The sequence below is a fragment of the Manacus vitellinus genome, unplaced genomic scaffold, assembly GCF_001715985.3.
Source record: "Manacus vitellinus isolate BGI_N305 unplaced genomic scaffold, ASM171598v3 scaffold_4_pilon, whole genome shotgun sequence".
NCBI lineage: Eukaryota > Metazoa > Chordata > Aves > Passeriformes > Pipridae > Manacus > Manacus vitellinus.
Window position 1 is genome coordinate 4,982,785 of NW_021940604.1, and position 16,036 is coordinate 4,998,820.

The following is a 16,036-nucleotide window of genomic DNA, read 5'->3' on the forward strand; positions in this document are numbered from 1 at the left end:
GTATGATAGCACATATTTTTCATAAAAACAACACATCATTCAAAAACTGAACCATTGTAAAAGTTCTCATAAGTCCAACAGGACTGTCTTTAAAAGGTTACTTTGGTTAACAGCAAATCATTCTTAAACAATTAAGGAAAAAAATATATATTCTTTTACCACCTCTACAGATGCATTTCCTTGGCATGTTGCAGCAATCCATATACCTTTACAGACAAGCACTGCAGTTGTTCAGTGCACTTTATTTCTACTGTGATTTCAATAAAATAGTTTATATATCAGGTTGGATTGATTTATAATTAAATTAGTCCAATTTCCTAAAATCTCTGAATGAGAGAACTCTCTTCCTAAGCCTTCATAGAATTTCTGGTATCAGAGAAAGAACAGCAACACTATTACTGCTTCCTCACAAGGTTGATCTCACGCAGTATTTGCAACAGCATCAGTAAGTTGCACAAAACCACTGTTTCTCTGCTTATCCTTCCTGGTCAGGAGAGTAATGCAACGCAACTTGTGCTGAGCTCTGCATACTCTGACACCCAGCCAGTCACACCAGTCTCTGAGCATTCAGACAACTAAAGTGCCACTGGACTTCACAGTAACACAATTCTTTCTTCTGAGTCACTATGCACATTCCAGGTCATGTGTGGCCTCTGTCTCACTGAATTCTACTTATTTCCATGGGAATAAACGCCTTCAGCTTTTGGCCAGGAAGAGGAACTTGATCTTTATCTTTTTTCCCCTCCTTGCACTATGACACCCTCTGATCTGTCAAAAGTCACAAAAAGGCAAAAATGTAAGGTTCTCCAGGAAAAGAACACTGCATTAGTCACTATGCGTCAGTTAAGCTGAAAAGTAGAGAAGTCTGATCGATGAGCAAAGGCACTTGGTAACAGTACTGTGGACAATAGTCAGTGAGTCAACAATTTCAGTCTTGTGATCCAACTGACCAGCAGCGAGGGTTCTGCAGAGGAGTGTTTTGTGGATGATGTAACTGACGATTTTTTAGCACCTTCCTCTTGAAAAGGAATCGTTGCGCTGTTGTGGAGGTCTGTATTCATAAAACACCTGCTGCCTCGAATATAATCCGTTCCCTTCGCTAACTGCTTGTCGGACACTGGCCTGGAGAGGGGGTACTGCGTGGAGGGGCTTTCTTCAATGATTGGGGGTATCCTTTCATTACTGAAGTACCTGCAGAGGACATCTTCACCTGTACAAACAGGAGGAGGAAAAACAATTATTAATGACTTCAAACCCCTCTATTAACACTTTCTATTTTTATAAAAAATATTCTGGTTACACTTCAAATTCCCTAGATTTTGGTTATTTTTCATAACTCACCTCAACATAAGCAGCTATCAATAGATTTATAGCTGTTTGCTTCTTTAATATTTTTTTTTAAGTAACACAAATAACAAGAAAATAAATCCATATACAGAGAAGATACCATTTGACTGTTAAATTCCAGATTCACACACACCAAAAATGCTAGTTCAGACTACCATCATGCAAATCATTATCATGGGTGAGACCTAGCAAACTGTCTTGTAACATGTTATTCAAAATGCTGAAGAGACCAGAGTTGAATCCATATTTTTCTCAATGTAACTCATGAGTAACTTAAAAGATACAAATATTACTCTGGACAAAAGAAATTAATTTTGATAATTGGTTTTGACCAGTGATTTGTGATGCTTTCTCTGTTTTTACTCTTCCTTAGACAGCTGATCGTGGCAGTTGTTGCTAGAGGCATCCTACTGGACTAGACAGGCCTTTGGATGTGATTCAGTACAGCTTACATACAAGCCTTCAGCACTTAGGTACATTTCAAGTATTAAAAAAAGTCAACAAAAAACCAAAAGCAAAACTAAACAAAAAAACATACATACAAAAACCAGCCCTGCCACCTGGTGATTGCTCTGTTAGACTTGTTACTTAGCTTGCTTCTAATATCCCTCCAGGTTTATACTGCTTATGGACTCCTATTTTTGCATTACAATAATAGAATTCAGCATCTATTTTACGCAGAATTACGCATTAGTCTTCATAACCCATTTCAAGAAGAAACTACTCATCTTTATTTCCCACTCTAATAGTACTCAAATAGCCCTTCAGATGCAAAAGGGGATGGGAAGAGAAGGACAGTGTAGCAAGTAAAACAAGCCACCCAACCTAACACCCAGTGTTATGAGCTTCTGTCTCTCCCATTCAGTGATGTCTGCAGAATATGTTGTTTTCTAACAGGAGTCACAGTAAAAAGCAACTTCTAAAAGGCCCTACATTTTACATTTAGAGAACAAGCCTGCTTGTACAACAGCCTCCACAGTGAGCTAAAGAATCAGAAAGATTTATTAAAAAAGTAGTTTTACAATCAATATTAAATTCAGAAGAAAGGGAAAGAGATTTGCGTAAGAACAATACTTGTCTATAAAGAGACAAGTACAGATCTGCCCTAGTCATTCTAGCTTACTTTTAACGCTCACAAGAATTCCAAGACAGGAAAAAGTTTGAGTCCCAGCACTGAATAGCCTCACAAATTTCACAACTACTATCTGGCATTCCTGCTAAAACCAACAACTGTCACCTTGGATCAGCTCAGCAATATGCAAACCATAGTCCTCCGTTCCTAATTTAAACACTTTCATGCAGTTCACCCCAAGGAAATTTTGGAGAGGAAGGGAAGAGGAGGGATGACACCTAAAACCTTGCCTTTTCTCCCTAATCCTCGTGGCCTAGAGAAGCGTTCTGCAGCTCCTATCCAGCTTCCATCAGCAGGCATTGACAATGGACGAGGTTTTCCTAGAGGCAACATAAAAGGTTATGAGGAATTACAAAAGGTTAAGGAAAACAATTTTTAAATTGATACTTTTCACAATTAAACAAAGGGAGAGATATAGCAATAAGGAGTTCAAATTGCAGAAAAAAAATATTTGAAGATACTTCCACTGGTGGTATCAATAATAAGAGATCAATGTGCTGAGATTGAACAGCTTTGATTGAACACACTTGCTCATTTACAGCAGAGGACATAATGTTATAACCAAAACACACATGGAAATGGCCATCTGTAGCAGCAGAGCCCAGTTGAACGACACTCATTACAGAAATAACGGTATTTAAGTGAAATTATTTCAGATGTGTAATTTCAATTACTATTTGTAGAGAAGGCCCACCCACCAAGTCTAATGAACAGTTTTCTAACACAAATCACTTCAAACTGACCAAAGCACTTATCATAACAGTGATAATGAGAGAGGAATAAACTCACCATAGGACTGTGTTTTTTCCCTCATCTTGGCTGGTAGGATATTTACTTCCAGAGGATACCCAGGCAACTGATCTGAATCAGCAATAGTAAACCTTCGTCTTCGACTCTCCTGATCCAGAAAAGAATTGGGAGACTCGGCCCCCTTGGACCCAGCTAATGGTTGACTGTGTTTGTTGCCTCCTCCATACACAAAACTCCCCTTTTCATCTCTGAAAGGACATGTCACATCAGTTAGTAACTTAAGAGTTTAACATTACAGACATGACTAGGTTTGAAACACACTTCTAAACAAGCTGGAAAAGAAAAAAAGCAAGTCAGAAGAGAAAGCTACCTGCCTTATGCCATATTCACCGTTAACGAGCCAGGAATTTAACACACAGAGAAGTTTAGAGGTTCCACTCATGCAAAAGATTTTGATAAATGAGATCTTTCTGACCTGAGGGCATCAAAGCCCCTTATTCACTGCCTGCTCAGTATGCAGCTGTGAATCAGGAGTGCTACACAAATTTATCCATCTCTGTGTCATGGCAACACCTCTGAGGGACTATGGTTTTCAGTCACTGTAGGAGACCAATAACTGTCACTGAATATTTACCACTTTCTCTCTCCCTCCTTGAGAGTTCCAATAATAGATTCATAGTGTATATATATATATATACACATATATACATACGTGTGCATATATATATACCTACACACATACATACATATATACGCATATATGATTTTGATTAAATTCTGCAGGAACTCCCTTCCCAGAGCAATCTCTCATTCCCAAGGCCAGGAACAGCAATTTTTAGAACATGTCCCTACAAGTACTTTTGCAAGAGAAGCTACCCTCCAACTTAAGATTTCCCTGGGTTTTTTTTTTTCCTTTCCCTGTACATGCTACAATCCTATTGCTTGAAGCAACCATTAGCCCAGTCAGGCATCAAAGTACACAGCTGGTTGCCTAAGCACATATATACCCCAGTATTCACAGCAGCCCCCAGCCAACACATACCACTTTTCCAGCCCTCCACTAATGGGAAGGAGCTATTTATGGAAATTCAGAGACTGCAAATTGGACTCAAATGTTACATCACAACTGTATGTCTATGGAGAGCTCTCCTACACCACCACCATGTGGAGACTGTGCCATAGGGAGGGAAACCAAACACTGCTCTCTGCCTCCCAGCATGGACCAGAGAAGATCCACACCAGGAAGGGAAGGGAACAGGATGATGGTGAGGGGAGGAGAGGGGGAAAGCAACCACCACACAAATGCACCACCATTTCAAGAAAAAAATCAAAACATGCAGAGGTCAAAATAAATAGCCAAACAGAAAGCAAAAGAATTGCCCTTTCTCCTCTTCCTGCCTGCCACAACTTCCCACATTTGCTTTCTTTAAAAGTCAAAGTTAAGCCCCCTTTCCATGCATCATCCAGGATAAGTTTTACAGCTCACACTATTATTTCCTTCCTTGTCAACAGAGATTCAGTTCTAAAGGCATCTGAAGCTCAATATAATTTTGTGCCTCTTTAGGAAAGATAAACACATGCTCACCAATGTGCTTGAAATTTAACGAAAAGATTAAGACATTCATCTGCTAAATCTATATGCTTGTTATTATGCCAAAAGATTTGAGGTTTTGGGTTTTTTTAAAAGAACTGAACATGCGTAACCATAAAACCAGGGAGAGAGCATGTCAAGGTGTATCCAACTTCAGTAGAGACCCTACCTTGGAGAAACTCTCCTCCCAGTCCTGCCCCAAAGACTGCAGTAATAGAACCTCTGTCTCTCTCACAGCCCTTATGTGACAGGAGGCAAGTGCCCTCCCACAAGTCCTGCAGCAAAAGGTCAGAGTTCCTGTGTTGGGCTGTCTACATGCAACCTAAAGTGTTGGCACGGGTCAGAAAGCATGCCTGCCTTTCATGTCTTGCCTGAAAACTTTTTTTTCCATCACCTTCCAAGATCAGCTGGCAGGGTTCTGGCATGAGTCAACATGGACTTGAGAACAAACAACAGTTAGCCTTACCATACGCACCACCCCCCGCCTGCTGGGTACACAGGTCTGCAGTTTTATAGCTTACACCACAGCATAAAAAAATAAAAGTTGATGTATTGACTCTCCCTTCCCTTCAGTGGGAACATTCCTGTTTTAAACAACTTGCAAGTTTAACAATTTAATGTTATACGCATCTTAACGTGACATTCTTTTCTATCCTAACTCCCACAACAGTTACCTAACCTGCTAGAAAAAATATTCAACAGTGAAAAAAGTTACAGATAAAATTTACTTCTTGCTGCGGTGGATTTAAACAGAACCTGAGGTGACATCTGTTCGTGTTTTGGGAACAACTCTGATCTATGTGGCACACAATAATCTTCTAGCAATAAAACCTATTACAGTCCTGGTAGTGTATGCATTTAAGCATAAGTTTAAGCAATACAATTCATTCAGGCAACTAGAAGAAAGTCTGAGATTTACAGTTTCATCAAGCTAATCTGCACAGAGTTGTAATAGCAAGCCAGCTCAGAAACAAGTGTAATGAAGGAGTTTTTTGTTCAGTAGTGCATGTTTATTTGCATACCGAGGAGAATATGGAACAGCTGGTGGAGGGGGTATGTACAGATCCAAAATGGCTGGCTTCTCTTTCTTCAGTGAGGTATCCACGGTGCTTTCTGGTGACTGAGTTGAAGTTGGTGGAGGACTGGTCTGAAATGTTAGAGAGCTATCAGACATCTGAGCATTTATTTATCATTCGCAAAAAGATAATTTAATAATCAATAGTACCATTTTCATCCCCTAGTGAACTGTTATCTCCATGCTGTATGAACACATTAAAAACTCCTAGAAGTTACATTTTCCTTCACCCCCAGTTTTGGATAGCTTTGCAGTCCCTCCTGCAGAAGTCCTATCCTGGGTAATCCACTGCTCAAGAATATTTTGCTGTTTCCAGTTATATTTTTCCTGTAAATTCCAAAAAAAGCAACTGAGACAAAACCCCTTCTTCTATTTTTAAATGCATTAAAAGAACATAATTTATTTTAAAAATATGTGATTGGCAAACCTTGCAAAGCCAGCCCACGCTACCTTTATCCCATACAGTCCAAAGCCTGAGGTATAAACAGGAATATGGTAAAGTTCACCATAAACTGGATCAACAGATATAACTACAGTCAGGGAAGCAAAGAAAAAATAGATTTGGCATTGCTCATCTTTGTGGCTCACTTATATATTCTCAGTATCTTGCCAGGCTCCTGTCTGTCTCCAGGAGAGAAAAGGCTTCAAAGACCCTTTCACCTTTGTCAGGCAAGGGAACTCTCCCTTTTTTGTAAGGACGTGTCCAGGTTTTCACTCTGTCCACTTAGTTAACAGCACCCCTGCACAAGCACCCGCCTTTTACTGGTCAGTGTGCAGAACCCCAACAGGCTTCTCCAATCTCTCATTCCCCTAAGGAAACACCGCTTGGTGTAGCCTATAGCCAGCCCACCTCAGCTCTTCACACTGGTAGCAAATGTCAGGCATGATGCCACAAAAACAAGACACAGGCATTGGTGAAAGGAAGGATGAGAAAAGTAGTCAAGTACGCATCTTCTACTCAGTTTGAGAGAAATCTGCCTTCATCAAGACTTGTCATAGCCACCGGTATTTCATAGGTTGATAAATTACCCTCACAGCTGTAGGGAGACCTGTATCGCAACAGGAGTAGGAATGGGAACTCTCCCTGATTTTATTCATTTCACGTAATCACTTTAAATTCAGTTCAGTTGTTTCCTTCTATAAGCATTAAACCTTAAGTTTCCTAATGCAACAAGCCATTCCTCAACATGGTTATTTAATAATTATTAACACACTTTCTTTGTCTGCTCAGTAGCCAATCTGGGAATCTCCCAACGACCTAATCTTATTTAAACACGTAGTTTAAATGACTTCTTGACAAACACTCCCATCTAAAAAGAGGGCAAATATATGGAATAATCTAAGTTATTTCGGCAAAAACTTATTACTGTGCTAAATAGAGAAAGCCTTTATTGCTCCATGCTGATGAATTCCATACATATCAGCAGTTTCAGCAGTTTCTCCTCAGATAAGTTCTCCCAGTGACACGTAGACTGATTAAAATGTTCAGCACACCTAGTCCGTTTGTGTACCAAGAGGGCATTATCTGTTTTTAAGGAAAAGAGAGGAAAAAATAAAAAAGCAAAAGGCAAGAACATTTTCCTTTTATCTAGGAATCAGAAAAGGACAGCCATTTCACCTAACCTTCCTTGATCTGTAGTTAAACTTGAGTACCTGGGAGCATTTCTGGGATTTCTCTTTTTTGAGCTGCAACCAAGGCATTCCCATCCTGAGATCAGAGTGGAGCTGGCAGCCTCTCACCTGCACCAAGGGTGGTTTCCAGCGCAGGTTCTTTAATGGAGCAGGAGTAAAATGGAAAGAGCCAGTAGGACGTTTTTTAAGCAGCAGTCTAACTCCAGCAGGATTCTCTCTCAACTTTGCCACCAGATTTTTTAGCTGCCATCCAACCTGGAAGAGAATAAAGACATATTTTATTTGGCATTTCTTCTCTGAAAGTAAACAAACAAGAAAAACCCAAATTCCCCAAGTCAAACTGTTTTAATATGAACCTGGAAGATATACAAGGCATCAAAAAGAGTCAAAATTAAGAGAAAAAAAAAAAGGAAAGCTTCCTTTTTGCACGGTTCTTCATTTTTGTTTCCAAGAAAGTTCTCTACTTAAGCTGTAAACTAAACTGAGGTATCAAGCAATGCTCTTTATACCTCAGTTCTGGTCCTAGAAGGATGCATGGATATGCTCAAATTGACTAACACAGGGATTCACAGTGAACTATTTTTGCCATATTTCTTTCTCCCATTGAAAGGCATTGCTTACCTGTGCGAAGCAAAAATGTAATCATTATATCCAAGTTCCCAAATACAAATGATTTGAGAATCATTTGCAAATGACTGGGAGGTTTTTTAGCTGGTTTTATCTGCATTTCAGTGGATTCTAAGGAAGATTTTAAAACTGGTCTTAAATACAACATGAAGGATTTTAATATGATGCATACAGCATTTAAACATGAAATATTGCATATTTACTTTATCAAAATATTCCAAAGAATAAAATCTGTCTGGAAAACAAAACATTAAAAAGCCTCAGATATTTCATAAGGAAAACACCAGAACCGCCTCCTGATCCCATCCCCTCAGCACCTGTGGAGAGCAAGCCTTGCAGAGCAAGGATATGAGAAGGTTGGTAACATTGTTAGTTACTAACCACAGTTTGCCGATTAACTTGGATCACTTCATCGCCAGCATGAATCTTCTGAGAGCGATCAGCAGGGGACTACAAAGAGGAAAACAAGAGTCATGTGCTTCAGCGCTTTTCATCCCTCCCATAACAACCCCCACCATGCTAAGTCAAAGGTTGCATTAGCAATGCTCTTCAGTATAGATAATTTTCACATCTGCTGATGACTTCAAAAATGCAAATTAATTCATCAAATTATTTATTTGAGAAAGAAGGCATAGTAGCCTACATCTGTTACAGGCCAAATGGTACTTAAGTCATGGGACAGTCTCTACTGTCCTTTTGCCTCTAGTTTGTACCTTAGTTTTAGACAGTAGTGAGAGAGGACTGAAGAGGTTTTCTGCCCTAATACAGCAACTATCCTAAACGGCTTTCAAATAAATGTACACTGATCTAAAAAAAAATACATTAAGACTTTGAATGTACAGAACAAAGGACCAAAAACCGTCCAATCCACAAGACAGATCCATTGCACTTTTCCTTTCTGTTTCCTAATGTAAATAAAAGCTTCCAACTTTAATGTCAAACTGCCTGCCAGCATCAAGGTCAACAGATAAAAATATATGTTTGCACACATCCAGTGTGCATAGACAAGTATTTTTCAAATAATAATACACCTTAAAATACAAGTTTCCTGGAACAAAACCTAAGCTCTGGGGAACCATCAGCAAGGAAGAGATAAATGTGTCAATATTTACATTTATCAAGAGGTAGTGTAATGCACCAGCTATTGCTGCAGTTATTAAAAACAGTCTCACTGCTATAACACACCAACTCTGATCAGCCTTGACAACACCCAAAGTACAAAGGGTACCAAAGCACAAACCTTGGTATGTACTGCACCCCTGTCACAGGACAAATCCTCCACCCACTCCCCCCACCCCATGACTAACCACCTGTCAGCAGTCCAGCTCTTCCTAGTGACTCCAGCACTAAGCACTGAGATTAAGGACTTATCACACCTTTAGAGCTCCAATAACTTTCTTATGAGAAAGAACTAAGAATAAACAGTGCAACAAGGGAAGAAAATGTGTGGGAATTTATGGGAGGTTCCAGTTATCATGAGTAACCCCATTTCTTAATTGTCTTCTTGCTTCCTCTGAAAGGAAATGCCTCTGTGGAAAGCTGCATATATACGAGTCAACCAAGATCATGAAAAAATGATGGGCCAAAATCAAGTTTAGGAAAAAATAAAGCTCATTTCAAATTGTCCTTTGGGTGACTAACAGCTCATCTGAGGGAGGGTGGGGGACCCTTGAACAGAGAACTCTTACAACAAGTGGCAGGTCAAAGCACAGACACTTGGATCACATGTGAAAACAGAGGAAAGAACAAAGTTCAGATCTAGGTCAATGTGACACAGGAAGTCACACGTAAGATGGCACAAACCAGGAATAATCTTGGGTGACTGGTACCAAACAGACCTCCCCAGTCCTTCCACTGTTCAGTACTGTCAGTTTAGGGATGCAATTCCACTGCATTCCCATACACCAGCTTCTGGGAATAGCTACTAAGATACCATTCCAAACCTATGAAGAAAACTAAACTAAGACCCAGCCTGGGTCATCTAAACAATACCATGCCACCATAAAGACATCAGTTGTTTGCAGATCTCAGTCACTTCAAGTTCTGTTGCTCCAAAGGAAGAATCAGTGTTGATAAAAAAAGCAGACATTTAAGTCAACACTCAAAGCTACAGAAGAAATACAGCCCCCAAAATAAGATCCACATGCAGAGGCAGCTTGTCAGCAGTCATCATGACATTCTTTCACATTCATCGGATGTTGAAATTGCTGTCAAAGTGGGCCTGGTCTTTGTGGCAGATTCTATACAGAGTTATGCCATGACAGTAGCATAAAAGCTATAAAAGCTTTCACTCTGCACTCTGAACTGCAAGCACAGATTTCCACGCTCTCCTCCTGGTCCCTGGACTTGGCAGGGGTAACAACTAGAACCACTGGTTCTTTCCTATTCACAAAAAAAAAGCATTGCTGCAAAAGCCAAGTTTCTCTGCTCTTCTTTCTTTCAGTCACTGCTCCCGTACAGCAGCATATTTGACTGATGCTGTGATCCACAACATCACTTGCCAGCCTCAGCTTCTGGCTAGAGGTCCACTCCTTCCATGGTTACCCAGAAGCCTTCAATGAAGTCTCTGCTACAAAGGACTCACAGTGTACAAACAGAAGAAGAAAAAACTAATTGCCTACCCTACCAACTATTTCCTTCCAGCTGACCACTCTTAAAAGTCTTACTTGTTCATAGTCTTTCTACTCTGCAAGGTAATGTTGTGCCGGGACAGCTCATTAATTTCATTACTTATTACTGAATTTAGCACATTACCATCTAAATGCTCCCATTAGGGAAGATTGTCTTTGCCAGCAGAGAGCAAACACATCCAAGACTGTTAAGCAAGATACCATAAGGGCTCGGAACAGCAGATACAATATCTTATGAAAGTAATTATTTTAATGCCAAGCATTTGAACTAACTCATGTAACTTGCAGAAACTGGTTTAATTTGACTAACACTGAAACATGCAGACACAAAATATTTACAAATTATGGATAAACAAACAAAGTATCACACAGTATTAGAAGCAGTAATACCATACAAGTCATATGTAAAACAACAAAAACTAAGTCAAACTAACTCAGCAAAGCTACTGCCTGAGTTAATCTACATTTACTTCACTTACATTTTCTGTAGTTCCAGTAATCACATGCAATCCATCATAAGTTGATTTTATGTACATTCCCTAAATATAAAGAAAAAATGAAAAACAAGTTTAAAGGCAACATAAACCACATAACTTATCTGATTAAACAACTCCTGGCAATAGACTCAAAACATTATTAAAACCAGTTAACAATTCATATATTTTCCCTAAAAAAGTGTGTGGTCTAATTTTACATTAAACTTCTTCACAGATCACTTTTACTATAATTAATTATAATATTTATTATAAATTAAAACACCAAATATATGGAATGTGTCTTAGAAACACTGTTTGGTTGGTAATACCAAACACTGCTCGTTTTGCTGCCTTGTCAGTCTTTGGCCTCAAAATAACCTTTATTTCCTTACTACCCAGTCTGCACTAGAGAATTACAGGTTTTACTAGGTAGCCACTAGTTCTCCCCATACAAACCTCACTTACACAGATGGGCTACAAATATTGCAGACATATTCTTTTCCAGCTTCTCTTGGCAAGTCAATACACAGATTACCCCGTAACCACAATGCTGACATAAGCAATAAAAGCTCCAGCAGAGTGTCTGTGGCTTGGTATGTTAACACTGAGTGTGAATACGAGGACAAACTCAGATGAAGTGGGTGTTGACCATAAGAACACCAAATTAAAAATCACAAGCCGGCTATTAACTAATAATTACATAGATTTCCCCACAAGAGGTGACCAGTACATTGGTTCCATCATTTATGAACAAATACATACCTACTTTTCCTATCTACATCTGTTGTTAAAAGCACTCATGCTGAGCAGTATAGAATTGGATGTTATTCTGGAGCTGAAAGTAGTTTAGCTTAAAAGTACAAGGAAAAATAGAAGATTTTTTTGATCCTTCCTATCCAGCCAATTCCTTCCCTGTTTGCCTGTCAGTTTCCAATTGTGTGCACCTACCTCTTCATTTCTTACTTAGTCCAAGCTAGACTGACTTCGCTTTGTTGCAGCTTGCACTTTAACAGAGGTCCTCATAATTTCAAGAATGCATGACTAATTCAGTCAAATCCATTGGTGTAGGTAAAACTATATAGCATAGTAAGACTGTGCAGCTTTCTCTGTAAGTGTTCATCTCTTCTGCCTTCAGGGCCAGGGGGTGAACACAAATGCACTTAAGAATTTAAATTCCCTCCAACTAATTCTAACACATCTGTTTGCTAGACAGAAAAGCCACTAAGATTTCAAACTAAGTTTCTCATAACCAGCACTCAGCTAAGCAGAATCCACTGAATGAACAAGAGTCAGTCACTGAACATTTAAAAAGTTTTCATATTCCTGTTAAAGGTAAACCTCAAAAATTCTCATTTTCTTCTCAGTCTTGCTACAAAAACAAATAAAACCACATCTTTCAAAACGCAAACATAATTTCTCATTACCTTCTCCCTCCCCCAGCCCTACGAGAAAAACAACTAGATAGAGTAACCTGCAAAAATAAAACTACTAATTTCACAAGCATTTGTAAATTCTCCAATATCCTCATTAAGACAAAAATCTTCAACAACTTATCATTAAAAATTATATTTGGGATCAAACCTATTAACATGCATACCTGTCTCTGGCAGCCACTCCAGCACACCACCTGACCTTTAGAGTTCCTCCCCATGCCTCTTTCTTTTCTCCATAGGTTATTATTGGTCTTGAAATAACTTACTATACATAAACACTTGCATTGGCTCACAAGACTACTTTATAAAACACTAGGGACATCAGGAGACTCCAGTTCTTACCAGGCCTTCCCCAGGTTTAATGTTGGTTAAGTGAACCTCCTCCAGACAGGCACACTGGCTCATCAATGGATCTGTAGTTGATCGAATGGCTTTATCACAAATGCCATTTAAAGTCTTGGCCTACAATGAGAACCCACAAAAAACAGTTAGGAAAATTCTCCCCTGGCTTCTTCCTCTTCCAGTTCTCAAAAGATGTAAAGGAAATGAGTTTTAAAACCACTGAAATAGCAGATTCATTTGTACAAATCTATTTTACAGTATGTTTATATTCTTACTGTGACACAGTAAAAACAACTTGTTTCCATTAGTGCCACCTCCCCATCGCTAAACAACAAACACTGAAAATATAGCAAAAAATTGCATAGGGGCTTATTTGCTTTAACCAAAATACAACCCACTAAAATATTGAAACATTTTGATGATTCTTTGTGGGAACAACTGACAGTTTTTCATGTTGTTCTTTATTTCTGCTATGAGAATAAAATTGGCCATGTGCTACAAAAAGTGATGTGCTGGCCACTGACTTAACTGCACAAAGCTTTACAGTATAAGGTAGGACACCTAGAACTTAAGTGTTTCAGCAGTACTTCTTTCCACTGTGCCTCTGAACTGACCTCTTCTGGAATGCTTACGCAGGCAAGGTTCACATTTCCTTTTGACTGAAACATAACTGATCCTAAGCCAACATTATAACTAAAGGCTAATTCTGACCTTGGTGTGTGTGTGTCAGTATAGTTAGAGGCAGAATGGCTTTGCCTTGTAGAACATTTAACTATTAGAAGGGCTAATTAAACATGAGGGGGAAAAAAAAGTCAAAAAAATCTGTGCCCTCTCTACACTCACAAATTTCACTACTTCCCACAGTGTGTTTTCCATCTTGACATTAACTGAAGGAATGCTGAAACTCAAAGTCAGTTGCAAAAGCTAAAAGAGGAAGGGAGAGAGGATTAGTACAGTATAGTAGTTAGTTATAAACAGTTTGGGAACCAGCAAGTCACCTTTCACAAGGGGTTTGAATCCTCCAGTCAAAGTAGACACATGTAATTACAGGATGAGGGGAGTTGTGTCATAGGAAGACAGTGGTTTTGATTACAATGGTCCCTGGAAACAATAGTTCCAATGTTTTCTGTTTTGTTTTACGTCAGATTTATAGAGCAGCAATAAAATAAATCAAAACAATGTTTAAGTGTGAATGCGAGGAACTGCTCAAACAAGGAGATTCCAAACAACAATACCTACTTCCAGAGTGGGTGTGCACAAATGGAAAAAGAAAGATGCAGAAAACTCCCTTTTACGTGGTCTCAGTATTTATGGACAAAATTATTTTTAGTTATTTTGCTGCTAAATTCCTAAGCATCTATGAGCTACCGGAAGGCCTTATCAAAGAGCACAGCCTGGTTCATGTCAAAAGCAGGAAGCGATGATTAACTGTTACAAAATATAAAAAGCATTCCATTACACTCCGCGTTTGGTCACAAGGCTGCTTCGAACAACCCTGAAAACTCAAGCTCAAGTACAAACAGAAACAGAACTTCAGCTCTGTGGCAGGGCAGTTCTTCAACACGAAGAAGTGTAATAAGGCATAGTGTCTGCTTATTAAGGTACTAACTGCACTTCACAGGCATAATTGATTTATTTAGCCTATGAACATTCTACAGTACTACTCCTCCCTTGAAAATTTGAGGCCTAAATCCTCTTGGAAAAATAGCTGTGGAATGAAATTTGAAGGAATACTTGACTCCATGCTATTACACACACCACCCATCTGTTCCAATTTCATTGATTTCCTTTACAGTGAAGAATATTCACAAAACAACCCACAGTAATGTTTACTTGCATGATATGCTTGTACATTTGGGACTGAAAAGCTGTTGTCAGTACAGTCAGAATAGGAGCAACTGAAATAAATGTGAATGCAAACAGCTGAGTTTCAACAGAAACATAAACTTACCACAGTCTGGACTTTATCTTCCATGTCAGCCACAGTGCAATCCTAAAAACAAAACAAGAACAAAAGCCCTGCATTAACCAATAAACATGTAAACAAACCATCTCTGAAAACGCTGCAAAACTGCCATTTTTACCTTGAATAGAAATAGTTATTCATGCTGCAGGGATTAATCAGATTAGTTTCACCCAGTAGGGCTCAAATAGTTATTAAGCAACTATTTTCTGGCCCCGGTAGAAAGCAATAATAAACCTTGAAAACTAAGAGAATGTGGGATTCAATTACAGCAGCTGACTTTTCCAGAGAAGTAGAACCCTGCAGAACCATGCAAAATAAAGTATTCTCACAAGGCCAGGCATATGAGTTTGCCTTACACTGGTAAAGGCACTCCTCTGTCCCAGGCATCAAAATGTATATAAAACATATTGTTGAAAACAGAATGGAAAGTGATTTTTTTTTAAATATGCTATTGATTACATTCCTGAAGAGCAGAGGACTGCACACAAGGCATTGTTTACACAGCCCAGGTACAAAAGTCTTTGAACTGAAACAAGTTCATGTAAGAAACCACAGAAATTATCACTGTTTTCTGCAAGAAGAGCTGAACTGCGGAATAATATTGTGCTCAGATTAAAAAGTTAATACAGCAGATAAATAACAAAACAAGATTTATAGGATCTATAAGGAGAAAACCCCCAAACCCCAAGCATTTTAACAAGGTTAAATTCCAGGATATTTGCCTTTGACATTTGTATTGGGTTTGCATGTCAAGATTTTGGTAACAGGGATGCAACACGTGTGGCTTCTAAAGGAGCTACTAGAAGCTTCCCCTGTGAAGCTTCCCCATGAAGCCAGTGCCAACAACCTCCAAGATGGACCTGTCACTAGCCAAGGCTGACCCCATCAGCGATAGTGGCAGCACCTCTGGTATAACAGATTTAAGAAGTGGGGGAAAAAAGCCCTGTGTAACTGCAGCAGGAGAGAGGGGTGAGAATATGTGAGAGAAACAACTCTCCAAATACCAAGGTCATTGAAGGAGGAGGGGCAGGAGGT

The 16,036-nt window shown here is 39.1% G+C and overlaps 1 protein-coding gene across 2 annotated transcripts in view; it reads right to left on the reverse strand.

Moving 5' to 3' along the window:
* Window positions 1-222: 222 nt before the first annotated feature.
* CNKSR3 (CNKSR family member 3) overlaps window positions 223-16,036 on the reverse strand; it is a 57,907-nt gene continuing 42,093 nt past the window's right edge. For both annotated transcript variants that reach the window (XM_029962713.1, XM_018078079.1), the window contains exons 5-13: window positions 14,987-15,028; window positions 13,036-13,155; window positions 11,264-11,323; window positions 8,536-8,604; window positions 7,636-7,782; window positions 5,843-5,967; window positions 3,269-3,477; window positions 2,710-2,799; window positions 223-1,210 (exon numbers count right to left, since the gene is read on the reverse strand). In XM_029962713.1, the coding sequence (XP_029818573.1) occupies window positions 912-1,210; window positions 2,710-2,799; window positions 3,269-3,477; window positions 5,843-5,967; window positions 7,636-7,782; window positions 8,536-8,604; window positions 11,264-11,323; window positions 13,036-13,155; window positions 14,987-15,028 (1,161 nt within the window). In that variant the 3' untranslated portion in view covers window positions 223-911. The remainder of the gene's footprint in view (window positions 1,211-2,709; window positions 2,800-3,268; window positions 3,478-5,842; window positions 5,968-7,635; window positions 7,783-8,535; window positions 8,605-11,263; window positions 11,324-13,035; window positions 13,156-14,986; window positions 15,029-16,036) is intronic.